At 39.1% G+C, this 21686-nt stretch overlaps 3 protein-coding genes across 3 annotated transcripts in view; all 3 read left to right on the top strand.

The window, feature by feature from the left end:
- lrrc49 (leucine rich repeat containing 49) overlaps positions 1-5515 on the top strand; it is a 41832-nt gene extending 36317 nt beyond the window's left edge. Inside the window, exon 15 of the transcript XR_014209289.1 lies at positions 4341-5515. The gene's annotated coding sequence lies outside the window, so the exon portion shown is untranslated. The remainder of the gene's footprint in view (positions 1-4340) is intronic.
- LOC309508208 (leucine-rich repeat-containing protein 49-like) lies at positions 2232-4281 on the top strand (the record flags this gene model as incomplete). Its single annotated transcript, XM_082182727.1, has 2 exons — positions 2232-2480; positions 3520-4281. The coding sequence occupies 2 exons, from the start codon at positions 2232-2234 to the stop codon at positions 3730-3732; spliced, it is 462 nt and encodes a 153-aa protein (XP_082038853.1). The 3' UTR covers positions 3733-4281.
- A 1151-nt stretch (positions 5516-6666) lies between the features above and the next one.
- Positions 6667-21686, top strand: part of thsd4 (thrombospondin type 1 domain containing 4) — a 50584-nt gene continuing 35564 nt past the window's right edge. The window contains exons 1-7 of the mRNA XM_082182335.1: positions 6667-6933; positions 7917-7965; positions 8050-8107; positions 9148-9362; positions 10152-10419; positions 14901-15003; positions 19674-19810. Of these exons, the coding sequence (XP_082038461.1) occupies positions 7943-7965; positions 8050-8107; positions 9148-9362; positions 10152-10419; positions 14901-15003; positions 19674-19810 (804 nt within the window). The 5' untranslated portion in view covers positions 6667-6933; positions 7917-7942. The remainder of the gene's footprint in view (positions 6934-7916; positions 7966-8049; positions 8108-9147; positions 9363-10151; positions 10420-14900; positions 15004-19673; positions 19811-21686) is intronic.

Here is a 21686-nt window from a genome sequence, read left to right as displayed (position 1 = left end):
AAAAACATATTTCTGAATGACAGACACTAGTGATGACATGTAGATGGAGAAGAGAAGCGGTCCCAGCACTGAGCCCTGAGGCACTCCAGTAGCTAGATGATAACAGTGATGGGGAAAAAACATATTTCTGAACGACAGACACTAGTGATGACATGTAGATGGAGAAGAGAAGCGGTCCCAGCACTGAGCCCTGAGGCACTCCAGTAGCTAGATGATAACAGTGATGGGGAAAAAACATATTTCTGAATGACAGACACTAGTGATGACATGTAGATGGAGAAGAGAAGCGGTCCCAGCACTGAGCCCTGAGGCACTTCAGTAGCTAGATGATAACAATGATGGGGAAAAAACATATTTCTGAATGACAGACACTAGTGATGACATGTAGATGGAGAAGAGAAGCGGTCCCAGCACTGAGCCCTGAGGCACTCCAGTAGCTAGATGATAACAGTGATGGGGAAAAAACATATTTCTGAATGACAGACACTAGTGATGACATGTAGATGGAGAAGAGAAGCGGTCCCAGCACTGAGCCCTGAGGCACTCCAGTAGCTAGATGATAACAATGATGGGGAAAAAACATATTTCTGATTGACAGACACTAGTGATGACATGTAGATGGAGAAGAGAAGCGGTCCCAGCACTGAGCCCTGAGGCACTCCAGTAGCTAGATGATAACAGTGATGGGGAAAAAACATATTTCTGAATGACAGACACTAGTGATGACATGTAGATGGAGAAGAGAAGCGGTCTCAGCACTGAGCCTTGAGGCACTCCAGTAGCTAGATGTTGGGTCTTAGACACCTCACCCCTCCACGACACCCTGAAGGACCTGCTGAGAGGGAAGACCTGAACCACTGGAGTGTTGTTCCTGAGATGCCCTTCATCATGAGGGCAGGAGGATCTGGTGGTGAACTGTGTCAAACGCAGGAGATCCCGCAGGATAAGAACTGAGGATTTGGAAGCTGCTCTTGAGTCTTCAATAACCGAGAGCAGGGCCGTCTCAGTGTATTTACGCTTCTGAAACCAAACTGGTTGTTGTGTGTAAGAAATGTAAAGACTTTATTTTGAAGGGTGAACTGCTTGTGAAAAACCTGTGTGTGTGTGGCAGGCCAGTGCATGTACAAGGCAGCTGCCATCCTTCAAGTGCTGTGTGAGTGTGTGTACCTGTCCAGGATTATTTGAGCACTCCAGGACTTACAGTATTCAACAGCTTCTTCTTGTGCTGTTCAGCAAATTCTTTTCAGCCGTCTGCTGCTCCCTTGAGCACCTGAGACACGCCAGCACTGCAGAACCAGTCCAGTCCAGACTCAGAAGGTCCTAGATCAGATAACCTCTTAAAGTGATTTTTTTCACTTTCACTTTCAATTTTTTTTTTCTTATTTTAATTCACCACCTCAACAACTGTTGTTGTTTTTGAAGAACCAGGATTCTCACAGTTATGGTAAACCGGAATATATATGGAGGCCTCATTTTAAATTTTAAACTTATGCGAATGCATTCATCTCTGCTGCTTCGTTTACAAATTTGCGGGAACCAATCACAAACTGGCTTATCCACTTGGCGCACTATTGGCGGGATTAATCCAATCCAATTCCAGAGCCATTACAGCTCTGTACAATTCCTTTTAACCTCTCGACGATGCTCAGTGTTTTCTTTTTAGCAAACAAATCGCTCAAGTGGGTGTAAATACCACTAACTTTCATGTGTTTTTTTGCACAACCTGCAAAAATCGCTCGATTCCATTGCCAGTTTTCGCATTGCTCTGCAAAGTACGTCACCCGGATCATTGGTTTGATTGGTTGAAGGACTATCCAATTACATACAGAGTCATTTGAACTATGCCCATTGATCACGCCTCATGTGCAGTATAAAATACAGAGCACTCCCCAGACTAATGTTCAATCTTAAAAGATTGAGCTTGGTCTGGTGATAGCCAGAATAACTGGCCCCTGGAAAAGTCATGGAAATTGAATGAATTTGAATTGAATGAAATTGAATGAATAATGACGTTTTAAAATTTATTTATTTTTATTTTAGTGTATATATATATATATATATATATATATATATATATATATATAATTATTTGTATTTTTTTAATATATAATTTTTTTTTTTTTTTCAGCATGCACTTATTGTATTTAACTAATTGTATTTTTTTATTTTATATATATATTTTAGATTTTATATATATTTTATTTATTTATTTATATTTATTTTATTTCAGCATGGACTTCCTAAGTAAAACTATACTCCTACTGATCATTCAAAACACGTATTGTTCCCGCCACTCGTGTGTGTGTGTGTGTGTGTGTGTGTGTGTGTGTAGGAAGCGTCAGCTGCAGTTCCTGCTGGACGGTCGCGGTCGGAGAATCGGTCAGAGTCCAGAGGAACTGAAGGACAACGGCAAACATGCGGGAGACGGTCTGAGCCGAGCGCTCTTCAACTACCCCAGCCGAGTGTCCGATGGCCCTGAGGTGAGACCAACAGTGAAAAAAAAAAATATATATATATATATATATATATATATATAAATAATAACAATATATATATAATTTTTTTTTAATTATATATATTTTTTAATTTAAATATCCGACGGCCCTGAGGTGAGGCCAACATTGTAAAACATTGTAAAATCTATGCTGAAAGAAAAATATGATACGAACATTACACAAAATACTTGGGAAAAAAATATTTCATTTGGTTTTGATAGTAAAGATTGTAATGTGATTTTTTTTTCAATTTATTGATAACAATTGATAAGGAAAATACGAAGAAAGGAGAGCTGATGTATGGAGCTTGTTTAAAAGCAAAATGGAAACAACAGTCAAGTTATTATGTGAATATTTTTTAATGAGTGACAAAGAAGACGACTTTATTGAAATATTTGTAGAAGGAAACATTATGATGAAATTAACTGTGTTATGGGAGAAATATGAGTGAATTAATGTGTATTAAATTGTGTATTTCTTAAAGGTGCATTGTGTAATATTTAGGAGGATCTGCTGACAGAAATGCAATATCATATACATAACTATGTTTTCAGTGGTGTATAAAGACCTTCCATAATGAACCGCTATGTGTTTATTAGCTTAGAATGAGTCATTTCTCTCTACACACACCGCGGGTCCGCTTACATCAACATGTTTCTACAGTGGCCCTGAGCGGACAAACGCGTTTCGTCACTGTGTCATTCTTCATGATAAGAAGCTTCAGCTAAAGTCAGCGAATAAAACACTGACACTATGATGAACAAGTTACAATAACGTCGTTTTACTGAATAATTAAGTAAACCTAATTTCTTAATTTATCTTTGTAAAGAAACCTCATTGTTTAACTGGCGACTCTCTGCTGTCTCAGACGACGACATCACTTCCTGTCGGCCACCGTAACTTCTGTTGGCTGTAATTCACAACCTCACCACTAGATGTGCTAAAACTTACACCCTGCACCTTTAAAGGGAAATAACTTTTGTAATGCAAAAGTGTTTTTAATGACGTGTTCTCTGCGTTTCAGGAGGAGGGCGATGTCTCTCGGCGCTCCGCGATGGTTCATCAGTATCTGCGAGGTCTGATCCACCGGGCCTCGAGTCACAGTGTGAAGGGAGAAACCCTACAGAAGATCTGGCCTTCGCTGTTCGCCGAGCTCGTGAGAGACTGTGTGCTGGAGATGAGAGACACACAGGCGTTCAGACAGACGTGCCTCCAGCGGATCACACACAGCAAATGACAGGCGTAGAGGTGTTTTAACTCGGCATCTGTCACCCCCCCTTTTTGAGCGTAGACATGAAAATGCACTATCATTTAAAGGAGTAGTTCACATCAGAATTAAAATTTCCTGACAATTTACATTCCAAAATCCTGGAATGTTTTCCTTAAAAACCTTGATTTCTTTTCAGCTGAAGAAAGAAAGACATGGACATCTTGGATGACGTGGGGGGGAGAGTAAATTGTCAGGAAATTTTTATTCTTAAGTGAACAAATCCTTTAAAAAACTTAAAATAAGGTTGGTCTCTTTTTAAAAGAAGACACTCAGATTACAGAAGTGAAAAAGGTTTAAGTTTACAGTAAAGCAAATGTACTGTAGTATTTATAAAAACATTATATTGTAAAATTAGTTTAAAATCAAAGCCATATGTCTAGCCAAGTTGTGTTCCGAATTTGCAAAGTTAATATCAATTTTTTTAAGTTTTTTTTTATGCGTTCTCCTGTCATAAATTGATATCAATTCTATTACAAACAGATGCCAAATACAGAACATGGAGTCTTTCTAACAATGTGTTTTTGTCAAGTTTGATTATAAAATAGTGCAAACATGACTCCGCCTACTAGGGGGAGTGGTAAAACATGACTCCACACATTAGGGGAGTGGTAAACCGGTCAAACATGACTCCGCCCACTAGGGGACTGGTAAACCGGTAAAACATGACTAGGGGGAGTGGTAAAACATGACTCCACCCACTATGGGGAGTGGTAAAACATGACTCCACCCACTAGGAGGAGTGGTGAAACATGACTCCACCCACTAGGGGGAGTGGTAAACCGGTAAAACATGACTAGGGGGAGTGGTAAAACATGACTCCACCCACTAGGGGAGTGGTAAAACATGACTCCGCCCACTAGGGGAGTGGTAAACCGGTCAAACATGACTCCGCCCACTAGGGGACTGGTAAACCGGTAAAACATGACTAGGGGGAGTGGTAAAACATGACTCCACCCACTAGGGGAGTGCTAAAACACGACTCCGCCCACTAGGGGGAGGAGCCAGCCGGAAGGTTTTAAAGTAGTATCGCAATTTCAAAGTGTTTTGAGCGTTTAATCTTTCGAGTGATAGTTTAGGGTGATTACTAAAACACGTGATGGGGAGAAAAGCTGAAGACTGAAGGGTCTCGGGTTGTACCTGAATGTACGTCACATGATCTCCTCTCCTGTGGGCCAGTAACGTCTCGTAATGGTGCTCCTGATTAACACACACTCTACACAGGTACATTCCAGGTGTGTTACGAACAACCCTCAGTTGAGTTTCCTTCAGTTCACTGAACAACTATAAACATGTCAAGATTCTCTTCAAACCTGCGCGCAGAAACTCATCATCATCATCATCATCATCAGTCGAGTCTTCGCTGAATGGAAGTGTTCAGGTGTGTTGCTGATCTGTCTCTCTAATGCCTGTCGCTTCTCCATAATGAATGTCCTCCACAAGCACTGATTTATGTTTTGTACTTTACTGGTTATTAAAAAGAGAAAATGTGAAAACATTTTGATTGACCTGAAACTGATCTTGTTGTTCGCCTTTATTTTGAGCAGACAAAGAACACATTGTATGTGCAAAGACATCCTGATAATGATCTGCCAATTAACTATTATTATTATTATTATTTAACAAATATCAGAAAAAATATTGTTTTCCATTGAAATTAAGATTTTTCTGACCCCAGTGGAAATATTTGTTCTTGTTTTAAGCACAAACTCACTTCATTTTGAGCAATTTTATCAGTAAACAAAACTTAATATTTCGCTTCTCCAGTAAATGTGTCTTGATTTAAGAATGTTTAGATATTAGTGCTGGAAAGCGAGGAGGAAGAACATGATTATTTGCAGTGTAATCCAGTGAACTCGTCTGAACTGAAGCGATCTGTGCAAATGTGTTCCTGAATCAACATCTTTTGTCCTGAAACATTCCTGTCAAACATTAACTCCGGCTCAAATCAAAGTGAAATGAAAGATTGATGAGTGTTGTTTCAGCCCAACCCAACCCTGGCGTCTGATTGGTTGACAGGAACAGTGAACAGAGGATGAGACTGAAAGAGGAGAAGTTACTCCTCCTCCTCCTGAGCTGGAGATGATCTATAAAAGATCCTGTTTAATTAAACCTGAATCCTCAAATCTCCTGAAACCCTTGAAACTTGAAGTCTCGCTGTAGACGATCATTTTATCCCGTAAAATTTAAACGTAAAAAATATTCTTCATGCATTAAAATATCTTGAATGTAACTCGACACCCTTGCCTCATTTAGTATGCGCGGTTCTATGAATATGCAAATGAGCCCCGCCTCCACTCACTCACTCAGCTCAGAGATCCACTGGTTGATGATTTCAGCATCATTACTCCAGTCTTCAGTGTCACATGATCCTTCACAAATCATTCTAATATGATGATTTGATGCTCAAGAAACATTTATGATTATTATCAGTGTTGAAAACAGTTATTTACATTTTTAAGTTTAAGGGGGAGTTTAAGAAATGAATACATTTATTCATCAAATGCATTTAATTGATCAAAAGTGACAGTATGTTACAGTTAAAGTTACAGTTTCAAAAACATTAAAAATCTTACAGAACGAAAACTTTTGATCGTCAGTGTAACTTATATTTAAATAAACAGTGCAACAAATTAGAACATGTGTGAACATTTGATACCACAGTGTTTTAACACACACACACACACACACACACACATACACACACACACACACTCTCTCTCTCTCTCTCTCTCTCTCTCTCTCTCTCTCTCACACACACACTCTCTCTCTCTCTCTCTCTCTCTCTCACACACACACACACACACACTCTCTCTCTCTCTCTCTCTCTCTCTCTCTCTCACACACACACACACACACACACACACACACACACACACCACTCTCTCTCTCTCTCTCTCTCTCTCTCTCTCTCTCTCTCAGGTGGCGCGCCGCGCGCACTCGTTCTGTCTCTATCCGAGCGCTTGGTTTCTTCGCGGATGTGTGTGTGACGGAGAAACTTTTACAGGACTGGAAACACAGTGTCTGAATGCGACTGACAGTTATTAATTATGGAGATTACTGGTAACGAGCGACGCGCGAGCTGCGGGAATAGTGAACGCGCCGGATCACGCGCGTCAGGACGCGTCACACACCAACACTTTCTCCATTAGAACAGCTGGAGCTCAACGGGTACTTCACTATTACCACACCTTTACCACACTATATCTGCACTCACTCTTACACTATATGTATGTAGATATACATCATTGCTGCCTGTATTCATGTTGCACGATATTTTCTCGGCACTACAGAAATGGAAGCATTTCCACCAAAGTGTTAATAATACCATGGTACTTATGTTACAAACTTACAGCCTTCATATAATACATGTACACTACCAGTCAAAAGTTTAGGATCGGTAAGATTTGTAATGTTTTTAAAATAAGTCTCTTCTGCTCACCAAAGCTGCATTTATTTGATTAAAAAAAATTAAAAAAAAGTTTTCTATTTTAATATATTTAATATAATGTTACAAAAGCTTTCTATTTCAGATAAATGCTGTTCTTTTGATCTTTCTATTCATCAAAGAATCCTGAAATAAAATTGTAAATAACTGTTTTCAACACTGATAATAATCATAAATGTTTCTTGATCATCAAATCATTATATTAGAATGATTTGTGAAGGATCATGTGACACTGAAGACTGGAGTAATGATGCTGAACATTCAGCTTTGATCACAGGAATAAATTACAATTTAAAATATATTAAAATAGAAAACAGTCATTTTAAATTGTCATAATATTTAACAATATTACTGTGTTTTTTTTCTGTTTTTTTCTTTCTTTTCTTTTTAATCAAATAAATTCAGCTTTGGTGAGCAGAAGAGACTTCTTTTAAAAACATAAAAAATCTTCCCGATCCAAAACCTTTGACTGGTAGTGTGACTGTAACTCCTGTAATATCTCATACTGTAATATCACTCAAACCTTCATTCATGTCTCATTATTTACTGACTCTCGTGCACTTGAGTGCAGCAGCTGCAGTGTTTCTGTCACAGAGGTCACAGGTCGGGTCAAAGGTTAACTGAGGACTAATACTGAACTTGAGTGACATCTGACGACATGCACAGGTGTGTGTGTGTGTGTGTGTGTGTGTGTGTGTGTGTCCAGGTGCAGTGCTGCGGTCAGGCTTCAGGATGAGAGCCGCTCTGAACATCAGGTGAGGAACACAGATCAGCTGTTCCAGTGGCACTTTAAAGCGTTTGCATTGTTCATATGTAATAATGTAATCTTGTGTTTGTAGTGTCGCTGTGATCCTGTGGCCGATCTTCATCGGTCTTCACACACACACCCAGAGGAAGGTATTCATGTTTGACTTTATGACTATTGAGCTGTTTTTGCCTTCATAATACAAACCAATGATTGCAGATCATTGCAATGAGTCTCAAACTCAAAGACAACATGATTCACACTCACACACACACATGCGCACACACACACGCACACACACACACTTACAGAAGAATGAGACTCGTGAGAGAACAGCCTGTCCCGGATATTTTGCATTGCGTTGGTTTACTGTAGGAATATTCTACATACTCATCATCAGAGCTCAGTGTCGCCTCATGAAAAATGAATGAATTGCTCATTTGTGTCGTCATCACATGATCTCCAGCTGTCTGACCTCTCGATGACCCTGAGGATGACCAGGTCACGCCCTCTGCCCTCTGATTGGCTGTCAGCTGTTGATTGACAGCTCTCATCCTGCTGTTTGACGAGATCTGGCTCTTCTACTGTCATTATCAAACTACTCAGGGTTTAACAATATATCAAGTCACAATATATCGCAACACAAAAATGCAACAATATGTATTGTGTATAGTTCACCCAAAATAAAAATTACTGTGTGAGAAAAAAATCAAGTTAGTGTCAGTACTACATTAAACTACTATATATAGCGTTGAATATAATGTATAATAATGCAATGGGGAAATATTTATGGGTCCTGATAATGTCAAATGACTGATGTTACAGTAAAAAGTGGCCGACATTATTTTAAATATATCTTGTCAGTGACAGAGATCAATGAATTATACAATAATTCAGTATTTTCAGCTTCAGAATCATGAATATTGTTAATCTGGTGTCTCTATTGTCCTGTGCTTTGGGTTTCAGCACCAAGTCCAAGAATATTAATTTACAGTCCCCTAGTAAATTTAGCATTTTAATCCACAGTTAATGTTTTGTTAACCTTTTATCATAAGTCTTGGAGTATCACATTAATATCGTATCATGAGTTCAGGATCGTGATATGTATCGAATCGTGACATGAGGGCATCGTTACACCTCTACGAACTACATCTCAGCTTTGTTCTTGTTTATTTCCTCTTTACGTGCTCAGATGTGGTCTGATCCGCTGACTGGTTCTGCTGGAGATCTCACTGGTTCTGCTGGAGCGGGGTCGAGGTCGGGGTCGTGGAGCTCCTGGGGTTCGTGGGGTTCGTGTTCGCTCTCCTGCGGTGGAGGAGTTCAGGAACGGGTCAGAGTCTGTCGGGTCGATCCCAGCGGATCAACACCAGGCCAGCAGAGACGGCAGAGTCTCAGACATGGATGGAGGTTTGGCATCGTCTTCATCGGTTCAAAACTAATTCACACGCTTTAGGCTTAAATATTTAATAGCCCCCCTGAGATTTAAACAAGATGTCAAATAAGTCTCTGATGTCCCCAGAGTGTGTGTGTGAAGTGTAGCTCAAAATACCCCACAGATATTTATATAGTATGTTAAAATCGTCACTTTTTGAGGGTGAGTAAAAACACGCAATTTTTGTGTCTGTCCCTTTAAATGAAAATGAACTGCTGCTCCCGGCACAGAGGGCGGAGCTTCAAGAGCTGTGTGTGTGTGTGTGTTTCAAAAAAAAAAATTCGAAACCTTTTAGCCTTTTATGTTCAAACCGGAGTCAGAAAAATGGAGAGACTCTAGAAGAAGTGACAACATGTAGAGCAACAGGACATTTCTGAATGGTTAGTTGATGAATTTATGAAGCTGATGTGTAGTTATCTTCCGGTCATTGATTAGCATATTCTGTTTTCATAATCTATAAATCGTGTTCAGGGGGTTTATGTAAATTCTAGGGTTGGTGATGTCACTAACCCGGGAGGAATGTGGTGTAGTCCCAAACAGCCGTTTGTTGTAGTCCTTAAAAAGCGATTTCTTTAAAAGTAAATATCTCCCTTTGCTTTGAACTTTGAGCGTTGTAACTTTGCAGATGTTGTTTATGCTCAGTTAGAAAAGTGAAATCATAATCAACCACCCCTTTAATTAAGATGAATCGCGTGGGATAAGAGCATCTGCTAAATGATTAAATGTACTTTTCTCTTTCTCTATATATTTTTTCTCTGTTGAAGAAATGCAAACAGTGGCATCAGTCCAGGGATGTACGGATACGGCAGGATTTCATTCCAGCCTCTACTGAAAGATTCTGGCCGAATATCTCAAAACAAACGGAGACGATCACCATTAAACGTCCCGCACCAGAGTTACAGGACTCAAGGTAGAGACGTCCATCAGAACCGGCGCTCTCACACACCGGCCGTGCAGAACCGAGCGTACGGCGCGGTACCGAACGCCTCCTGCCCCGGAGCCCGGAACCAGCACAAGATCTGCAACACCACGGTAACATCTGCAGAGAAACTGCTTTCACACAACATTTAACCCTGGTTCACATCATCATTAACCCCAGGAACAGGGCACTTTTAACTCTTGAGGGTGTTCACTGTTCACACTTGGCAGGTTTGGTTTGAATAAAATTTACTTTGGTGCAGTTCGACTGAAATATGAACGCAACACGGACCAAACACATCTAAACGATTCAAAAACAGGACATGATGTCATGAGATCAGAATCAAAATTAGAATCTTTATTTGTCATTATAAAAAAGAGTACAACGGAATTATATGCAATCTTATTCAGCGCAAAATCAATCTCCCTCTATGTGCATAAAAAACTAAAAACATTTCTCCTATGTAACAAATTTTACAAACAAGTGAAAATAGTAAACAGTTAACTGCAATGTATATATATATATAAACGGAGGGTTCTGTCAGGCGCTTAATATGTAGAACCTTAAAGGGTTCTGTCAGGCGCTTCATATGTAGAACCTTAAAGGGTTCTGTCAGGCGCTTCATATGTAGAACCTTAAAGGGTTCCATCAGGTGCTTCACATATAATAATAATAATAATAATTCATTACATTTATATGTCTCTGCACTCAAAGCGCTTTACATAGAAGGGGGGAATCACCTCAACCACCACCAATGTGCAGCATCCACTTGGATGATGCGATGGCAGCCATACTGCGCCAGAACGCCCACCACACACCAGCTTACTGGTGGAGAGGAGACAGTTATGAAGCCAATCAGTATATGAGGATGATTAGGAGGCCATGATGGACAGAGGCCACTGGGCAAATTTGGCCAGGATGCCGGGGTTACACCCCTACTCTTTCGAAAGACATCCTGGGATTTTTAATGACCACAGAGAGTCAGGACCTCGGTTTTACGTCTCACCCGAAGGACGGTGCTCTTTGACAGTATAGTGTCCCCATCACTATACTGGGGCATTAGGACCCACACAGACCACAGGGTGAGCGCCCCCTACTGGCCTCACTAACACCTCCTCCAGCGGCAACCTGGTTTTCTCAGGAGGTCTCCCATCCAGGTACTAACCAGGCTCAGCCCTGCTTAGCTTCAGTGGGCAACCGGTCTTGGGCTACAGGGTGACATGGCTGCTGATCGTATATAGGGACGTCCCGCGTGACGTCACGCCATTTGGAGCAGCCATCTTGACGGAATAGAAAAATGCTAAACCGCTGGTGATAATACAGCTCGTCGCGAAATATTCATCTATTGACCAACCTTTGCGGTGATGATTGAAAAATCCTTCCCCGCTGGCGTCCAAATCAAAGTGTTGCTGACCCATCCGGACTCGTGATACCGATAGCCTGCTAAGCTTTTAACTGTTATTTGCTTTTAATGAAGCTCCGGTATAGCATGAGGGGAAGTGAATAAGGTAGCTGTAAATGTCACCGAACTCAATGTCAGGAAGTTTTTCTACACATTTAATGCCTGTAAAAAGAACTCGTGGTGCTTCATATGGATCTATGATTCCTAATTATTTGATCTTCCTCTTGTATATTTCTTTTTATGATGACCTGACGTGAAGAGTTAGCTGACGGCCGCTGCGCTAATAATAGATAGTGGCCAGTGACCGCGACGCTGAAGTGTGTGAGAACAAATGAATAACATCAGTGCGAACCACGAACATTTATTTATTTGGATTAAATATTTAAATATTACATTTTAATCATTCTGTGTCCTTTTTCAATGTCAGTCTTTTCACTATTTACATGTTTATGCCCAAAATGCTATAATATTCAAAGTAGTTGACTGTCGTTCTCCTCTACCGTGTATATTATTGATTAAAAAGCCTAACCTTAGCCTATTTAAAATCGTTACAGGCACCTCGCGAGCATTCATTCATTCAACTATTTTAAAAGACTGGAATGAACACCAGCACACACAAGCAATCTTTTTTATAGTCAATTTAATTTAAAAAATGTAACAACAGGTATGAAATCTCAGAAAGAGAAAAAAAACTTAATGGGAAGACGAGCATAGGACTGCTGCAGCTTAGTGGATAAATATATTTAGCCTATTTATTATTAAGATTGCACAGTTGGAAAGAAAATATATTTATAGTAACATTTCAGCAGGCTCAAGATAATTAATAGTATACAGTGACCATTATTCATTATTTTAATCAATTCGCAGCCATAAAACGTGATAATCCGCATTCTCATGTATGTGCGCTTGTGCAATAGTATTCCGTCAAAATGGCTGACACGCGGCTAGGGGTCACGTGACTGGGAGATCCCTATAGAACAAAAATATAGAACATATAATAGAACAAAAATATAGACATATAGAACCTTAAAGGGTTCCATCAGGCGCTTCATATGTAGAACCTTAAAGGGTTCCATCAGGCGCTTCACATGTAGAACCTTAAAGCGTTCCATCAGGCACTTCATATGTAGAACCTTAAAGCGTTCCATCAGGCGCTTCACATATAGAACCTTAAAGCGTTCCATCAGGCGCTTCACATATAGAACCTTAAAGGGTTCCAACAGGCGCTTCATATTTAGAACCTTAAAGGGTTCCGTCAGACGCTTCATATGTAGAACCTTAAAGGGTTCCGTCAGACGCTTCACATGTAGAACCTTAAAGGGTTCCGCCAGGCGCTTCATATGTAGAACCTTAAAGGGTTCCGTCAGACGCTTCATATGTAGAACCTTAAAGGGTTCCGTCAGACGCTTCACATGTAGAACCTTAAAGGGTTCCATCAGACGCTTCACATGAAGAACCTTAAAGGGTTCCGTCAGACGCTTCACATGAAGAACCTTAAAGGGTTCCATCAGGCGCTTCATATGTAGAATAGAATAGAATAGAATAGAATGAGACATTTATATAGCGCTTTCATATGTACTACTGTACACCCAAAGCGCTTTACAATCATATCAGGGGATCTCTCCTCAACCACCACCAGTAGAACCTTAAAGCGTTCCATCAGGCGCTTCACATATAGAACCTTAAAGGGTTCCATCAGGCGCTTCACATGTAAAACCTTAAAGCGTTCCATCAGGCGCTTCATATGTAGAACCTTAAAGCGTTCCATCAGGCGCTTCACATTTAGAACCTTAAAGCATTCCATCAGGCGCTTCACATATAGAACCTTAAAGGGTTCCAACAGGCGCTTCATATTTAGAACCTTAAAGGGTTCCAACAGGCGCTTCATATTTAGAACCTTAAAGGGTTCCGCCAGGCACTTCATTATGTAGAACCTTAAAGGGTTCCGTCAGACGCTTCACATGTAGAACCTTAAAGGGTTCCGTCAGACGCTTCACATGAAGAACCTTAAAGGGTTCCATCAGGCGCTTCATATGTAGAATAGAATAGAATAGAATAGAATAGAATAGAATAGAATAGAATAGAATAGAATGAGGCATTTATATAGCGCTTTCATATGTACTACTGTACACCCAAAGCGTTTTACAATCATATCAGGGGATCTCTCCTCAACCACCACCAGTAGAACCTTAAAGCGTTCCATCAGGCGCTTCACATATAGAACCTTAAAGGGTTCCAACAGGCGCTTCATATTTAGAACCTTAAAGGGTTCCAACAGGCGCTTCATATTTAGAATCTTAAAGGGTTCCGCCAGGCACTTCATTATGTAGAACCTTAAAGGGTTCCGTCAGACGCTTCACATGTAGAACCTTAAAGGGTTCCGTCAGACGCTTCACATGTAGAACCTTAAAGGGTTCCGTCAGACGCTTCACATGAAGAACCTTAAAGGGTTCCATCAGGCGGTTCATATGTAGAATAGAATAGAATAGAATGAAGCATTTATATAGCGCTTTCATATGTACTACTGTACACCCAAAGCGTTTTACAATCATATCAGGGGATCTCTCCTCAACCACCACCAGTAGAACCTTAAAGCGTTCCATCAGGCGCTTCACATATAGAACCTTAAAGGGTTCCATCAGGCGCTTCATATATAGAACCTTAAAGGGTTCCATCAGGCGCTTCACATATAGAACCTTAAAGGGTTCCATCAGGCGCTTCATATGTAGAACCTTAAAGGGTTCCATCAGTCCAGTCGCTTCATATGTAGAACCTTAAAGGGTTCCATCAGTCCAGTCGCTTCATATGTAGAACCTTAAAGGAATTCACGTCCTCTGACTCGGATTTATGCATTTTTATTGCAACACTGTTGCTCCACAATGAATCTGCAGCAGTCGTGTCACAAGAGGGAGCTCACAGTATAATCCCAGTTTGCAATTTGTAATTACAAGTTCTACGAGGACGTGAACACTTTTTACAAATCTCAATCTCGCAATTATGGTAATTACAACATTGTGTGAATGCACCTTTATTTTAAAGAATGTAATATAAGGTTTAGTTTCAGCATTTGAGGACAAACTGATGCTGTATAAAAACACTGAAAAGATGGAAGATTTACTCGCAACACTTATGACTTTAATATGGAGAAAGAGATGTAAAAAAGTATGTGTGGGTGTGTTTCTGAATTCTCAGGCCTGTCCGTCATCCAGCAGACCAATCAGAGACGTGCAGTGCTCCTCCTTCAACACGCAGCGCTTCATGGGGAGACTTTACCAGTGGGAACCTTTTCATGACGGTGAGCAGATTCTTTGAGTTCAGGTGATGGAATGATTTTTTTTAGATATCAATGTTTCAACATTTGGTGGATCTCCTATGCTTTATTATTACACTATCAGTCAGTACATTTTTATTCATCAAGGAAGCATTAAAATGATCAAAAGTGACAGTGAAGACATTTATAATGTTACAAAAGATTCTATTTCAAATAAATGCTGTTCTTTTAAACTTTCTATTCATCAAAGATTTCGGAAAAATAAAAGTGTTTCACGGTTTTCAAACAAATCTAACTGTTATTAACACTGATAATAATCATAAATGTTTCTTGAGCATCAAATCATCATATTAGAATGATTTCTGAAGGATCATGTGACACTGAAGACTGGAGTTATGAAGAATGAAATTTAACATTTCTATATTTAAACTAAATTAAATCTAAATAATCTCTTGCAGTTTTTCCGTTTTTGGCAGAAACATTTTTGTTACCCGAAGGAAAAACCTCCTGAATGACACAGATATTGGTGCTGTTAACTCTAATGATCATGTTACAATGTTACAAGTTAGTCATATTTCAGTGAGTTAATAATTTGTGCTTCAGGAGATTTTCCCGGCGTGTCGGATCCTGTGGAACAGCGAATGTTTTCGGATTTATGAACTTTGATGCTGCGCCAGTATTTGATTCATGTTCACGTACGTTTATGGTTTGTGTGGAATATTCTTATATCCCACAGGCTGCAGATTAAGCTGACAATGAATTCATGCCAAAGTTTTATGTTTTTGTCTTGATGACACAAACTAGTGTATTTTCACCACAGCAAACAAGGAACGTTCTCTCAAGGTTCTCTCACAGTTATAAACAAACGTTCTTCCAGTAACGTTAATAAAACGTTCATCTAAAGTCATCTGCCCATCTTTAACATTCTCAAAACATCAGCACAGAAACATTATTTACACATCATTTTCTCAAACTTTTGAGGAGGTTTTCAAATGTTACTTGTTTCAGAGAACATTCAAAAGTAACGTTCCCATAATGAAGAATGATACCCATAAACATTCCGAAATAAAGTTTTCATAACTTCTAGGTGTTTTTCAGACTGGTTCTGGTTCATCATGTGTCTTTGCTGTCCTCTTGTGGCCGCTGTGTATCATTACAAGCATCGGATTCTGTTCTCATTAGTACTAGAGATCACAGTGATTTGAAAAAACTCAAAAACTAAGTATTAAACTTTGTGCGGCTCTAAACTTGTGTGATGAAATGATTCCTCGGCAGTCTCTGAATTATTGTGTGTTTAGAAGGGGTGCACTGATACCCTCATGTCACGATACTATATTATTGTGATACTCCAAGACTTATAATAAATGGTTCACAAAAAAATTAACTGTTGATTAAAATGCTAAATTTGATATTACATTGTGTGTGTAAATGAATATTCTTGGACTTGGTGCTGAAACCCAAAGCACAGGACAATAGAGACACCAGAATTACAATATTCATGATTCTGAAGATGAAAATACTGAATTATTGTAGATGAAAGTGAAAGTGAAAGTGAAACGTGACGGCCAAGGATGGTAACCCATACTTGGAATTTGACCTCTGCATTTAACCCATCCAAGTTAATGCACACACATTAGGAGCAGAGTAGTGAGTAGTTAACACACACACACTGCAAACGTGGATACACACACCCAGAGCAGCGGGCAGCTTTTGTGTGGCGCCCGGGGAGCGATTAGGGGTTAGGTGCCTTGCTCATGGGCACCTCAGTCATTTCCCACCGGCTCTGGAATCAAACCAGCAACCTTTGGGTTACCAGTTCAACTCCCTAACCACTAGACCATGACTGTACCCCCCACTAGACCATGACTGTACCCCCCACTAGACCATGACTGTACCCCCCACTAGACCATGACTGTACCCTTTATCCTTAATTGCTGACTTACTTTAAAAGGGTGAATGTTGTTAGCTAAATGAGCACTGAAGATAGCAATGTGCTGAAACGTTTGCTGGTGTCCAGTCTGTTTTTAATCCACATGCACTTTGCACTTGATTTGCACAATGCAATTTGAAAAATAAAAATATGCTTTTGTAGACTTCAAGTCTTGAGTTGATCAGTGTGCGGCCAGCTACTCCTCTTGTTCATTCTATGTACCCCCCACTAGACCATGACTGTACCCCCCACTAGACCATGACTGTAGATGAATATGTTTGCACTCTGTCACTGACTAGATATATTTAAAATAATGTCGGCCACTTTTTACTGGTAACATCAGACATTTGACATTATCAGGACACACATATATTCCCCATTACATTATTATACATTATTCAACGCTATATATAATAGTTTAATGTAGTACTGACACTAAAACTCTGAAAACTTGATTTTTTTTTTCTCACACAGTAATTTTTATTTTGGGTGAACTATACACAATACTTATTGTCACTCTCCAAGATACATATTGTTGCATTTTTGTATTGCAATATATTTTGACACAATATAGGGCCCTATCATACACCCGGCGCAATGTAAGTGTGTTTTGCTAGTTTCAGCCCGACGCCGTTTTCATTTTCACGTCCTGCGCCACATTGTTTTTAAAATAAACAAATAAAAATGTTGCTCTAAAGTCAATGGCGCAGTATTTTTTTTTTTGTTGTTATTTAAAGATCGCGTTAGTAATGTGTGCCCATAGAGTATGGGGCGCCGTTTGTAAAGCGGCTCACGCTGAAAATAACATTTAGTCAATTTGTCACATTTAGCTTCAAACAATGTTTAAAAAACTGGTATGAATTTTTGATGGTCACTTTTTACCACATTTACAACAATATTTGTCAACTTAGAGATATTTTAAATAGTTAAATCTAAATATTAAATGTTACACCTAAATGCTAAATCTAAATCTAAATGTTAAATCTAAATCTAAATGTTAAATCTAAATATAAATCTAAATGTTAAATATAAATATAAATATAAATGTTAAATCTAAATGTTAAATCTAAATGTTAAATATAAATATAAATCCAAATGTTAAATCTAAACGTTAAATCTAAATGTTAAATCTAAATATTAAATATAAATCTAAATGTTAAATATAAATCTAAATCTAAATGTTAAATCTAAATGTTAAATCTAAATGTTAAATCTAAATCTAAATCTAAATGTTGAATCTAAATGTTTCGGGTGAAACTAAATATTTAACTAATATGCAAATTCAAAATGCCGGTAACCGGAAGTGCCAAAATAAAAGCTCGAGTGTGTGTTTATAGCATGGTTTATAGTGTCAAATAACGAATAAAAACCATCTCATAATAATAACTATAATATAACGATAATAACGACCTAAAATAATGAACACGTTTGGAGAAACTGTAGAGTTTCGTGATGAGAGTGATGACATGACATTCAGTCAAAGTGAGCCCCCTCGTGGCTGGCTATTATGGCTGCAGGTCATAAGTCCCGCACTTTTCATAAAAGTGACGCTAGCCTACTCTTCAAATACAGTTTCTCCAAATGTGTTTATTATTTTAGGTAGTTATTATCACGATAATCCATGTCCAAGAATCCATTTCCTCGGATGAGATGGTTTTTATTCGTTATTTGACACTATAAACCATGCTATAAACACACACTGACCTCCTCGAGCTTTTATTTTGGCACTTCCGGTTACCGGCATTTTGATTTTGCATATTAGTTAAATATTTAGTTTCACCCGAAACATTTAGATTCAACATTTAGATTTAGATTTAACATTTAGATTTAGATTCAACATTTAGATTTAGATTTAACATTTAGATTTAGATTTAACATTTAGATTTAACATTTAGATTTAGATTTAATATTTAGATTTAACATTTAGATTTAACATTTAGGTGTAACATTTAATATTTAGATTTAACTATTTAAAATATCTCTAAGTTGACCGAAAAAGTGACCGTGAAAAATTCATACCAGTTAAATACAACATTGTTTGAAGCTAAATGTGACAAAATGTTGCGGTTATTTTCAGCATGAGACGCTTTACAAACGGCGCCCCATAATTAGGGAGGACTCTTTTAGACCAGCACCGGGAGCGCCGACCATTTTTAATCTTCAGCGTGTGTGAGGAGTCTCGCGGCACCAGAGAGTAATCTTGACGGCACTCGCAAGAAAATGGATAAGTAGCAGCTACATAATCAAATTCACAAATATTACACCATTTAAACATTATTCAAATGCATAGGCTACTGATAATACAAAGAATACACTTGTTTGTTCACAGTTTGAACGTTCTTGTTTCCATTTGTTTAATTTGAAGATCTGAGGTGAATTATCCATTGTTGCTTTTACAGCTACAAAGCTGGAGCACTAAATGATATTCAAAGTCACATTACACGCTTTTAACATTAAATAATGCACATAAACAGCACCTGAGATTATAATTGCCACACTTTGTTTGTTGTTCCAGCGCGACGTCGCAGAAAAATAGAAACGTTTCTAACGTTACAATAGAATCGTCGCGTGTCGCCGTCGCGGCTGGTTAGGACAAACACTCTCATTAACATGGAGAAGAACCTTTTATCGCGCGTCGCGGCGTCGTGTGTAGGACACGGTGTAAGATCCTTAAAATAGGGCCCTTAATGTTACACCCCTTGTGTTTAGTCTCTCTTCTGTCCGTGTGTCTCATGATGAACGTGTTTATGGTGTGTTTGCTCAGTGTCCAGTGATCAGGCCTGTGAGCTCAACTGTCGGGCCGTCGGCTTCAGGTTCTACGTCCGTCAGTCGGAGCGAGTCGTCGACGGGACTCCCTGTGGACACAACGAGACATCGGTGTGTGTGGCGGGAAAGTGTCAGGTAAGAATTTCCTGCATTATTGTGCGTCCAGACGTGATATTGCATTTATTAATAAGTAGCATTACTTGTTGCACACTGCTTCAGATAAAGCACATTAGTAGCTGCAGTGCTGCATTGTATGATTTGGGTTTGTAGTGTAGACCATTTACAGCTTCACCTCCTACTGTAATCCCATCCTCATTACTGTGAGGCAAATACTGATATGATATTCAGTTTGTAAAGTATGCTATGATAGTGTTTGTTTTACTAAATGCTGCTTTTGGTAACACTTCATTTTACGGTGTCTTTGTTGCACGGTAAATTATGCATAATTACATGATGCAACTCACCCTAATCCAGCTTTTAATGTAGTTTATGTGTCTATGTGGTGTTTTTAATATGCTTTAAGACAAACCATGTGTAAATTCATAAGTCGACACCATTGCTGAGTATTTCCTCCTTAAAACTGCAGTGAACCAAAGACAGTCTCAAACACACGCTTTGAAATCGCTGGTGTTTCTGACGTCACAAACGACCTTGTAACCAATCAGATCAACGTGTGATCGTCAACCAGTGGATCTCTGAGCTGAGTGAGTGAGTGGAGGCGTGGCTCATTTGCATATTCATAGAACCACGCATACTAAATGAGGCGAGGGTGTCGAGTTACATTCAAGATATTTTAAGGCATGAAGAATATTTTTTCAAGAAGAAAACGTTTAAATATGTCATTTTGGTGATCAAAGATGAGTTTTAAGGGATAAAATGATTGACTACAGGGGGACTTTGGATTTTGACATTAAATATAATGAGTTTATATAAATATTTAAGACTTATAAATGTATAAGTTTGATCCTAATTGAGTCTAACAGCATGTTAAAGGTGTTTTAGTCACATGTTATTCACACATGCTTTAATTACCCAGAGTTCAGAGCGTTCTGCATGTAAAGACGGTCAGACGCACAACAGTTGCCAAAGGATCTTTTGTGTTTGTGAGTGAATTAGCCACGCTCGAATCTGCCTGTCGTTCCAGCTGTGCTTTTTTCAGACATGTCACTTCAACAGATCCTGCAGAAACGAGATGTAACAGACGCCGGAATAACAAGCTGCACGTGCACATGTCAGACGCGACTGTCTGAGGAGGTTAAAGGGGTGGTTGATTATGATTTCACTTTTCTAACTTTAGTTAGTGTTGCTGTTTGAGCATAAATAACATCTGCAAAGTTACTATGCTCAAAGTTCAAAGCAAAGGGAGATATTTTCTTTTACAGAAATCGACTACAATGAGCTTCTTCACAAGTTAATGACATCATTAAACCTAAAATGTACATAAACCCCGCCCCCGGAAATGCGATTTATAGATTATCATGGCAGAATATGCTAATCAATGACTAGAAGATAGTTAACTCCACATCAGATACATAAATTTGTCAGCTGACCATTCAGAAATGTCCTGTTGCTTCTTCATGTTGTCACTTCTTCTTGAGTCTCTCCATCTTTGTCTGACTCCAGTTTGAACATAAAAAGCTCAAAGTTTTTGAAATTTTCAGTGCACACACGAGCTCTTGAAGCTCCGCCCCCTGCGCCGGGAGTAGAAGCTCATTTGCATTTAAAGGGACACACAAAACGGTGCGTTTTTGCTCACCCTCAAAAAGTGACGATTTTAACATGCTATAAAAAACAGTTGTTTTGAGCTGAAACTTCACACACTCTGGGGACATCAGAGACTTATTACAAACTACAATCCGGCCTCTAGCTCATAAATGCCAGAGGAGAACTGGCCCCCGACTGAGCCTGGGTTCTCCCAAGGTTTTTTTTTTCTCCATTAGGTCACCTGATGGAGTTTTTCGGTTCCTTGCCACTGTTGCCTTTGGCTTGCTCAGTTGGGGATATTTTGGGG

This window comes from Leuciscus leuciscus (genome assembly GCF_965113295.1).
Source record: "Leuciscus leuciscus genome assembly, chromosome: 10".
In the NCBI taxonomy this organism is placed as follows: Eukaryota; Metazoa; Chordata; class Actinopteri; order Cypriniformes; family Leuciscidae; genus Leuciscus; species Leuciscus leuciscus.
This window is presented reverse-complemented; position numbering and strand designations above follow the sequence as displayed.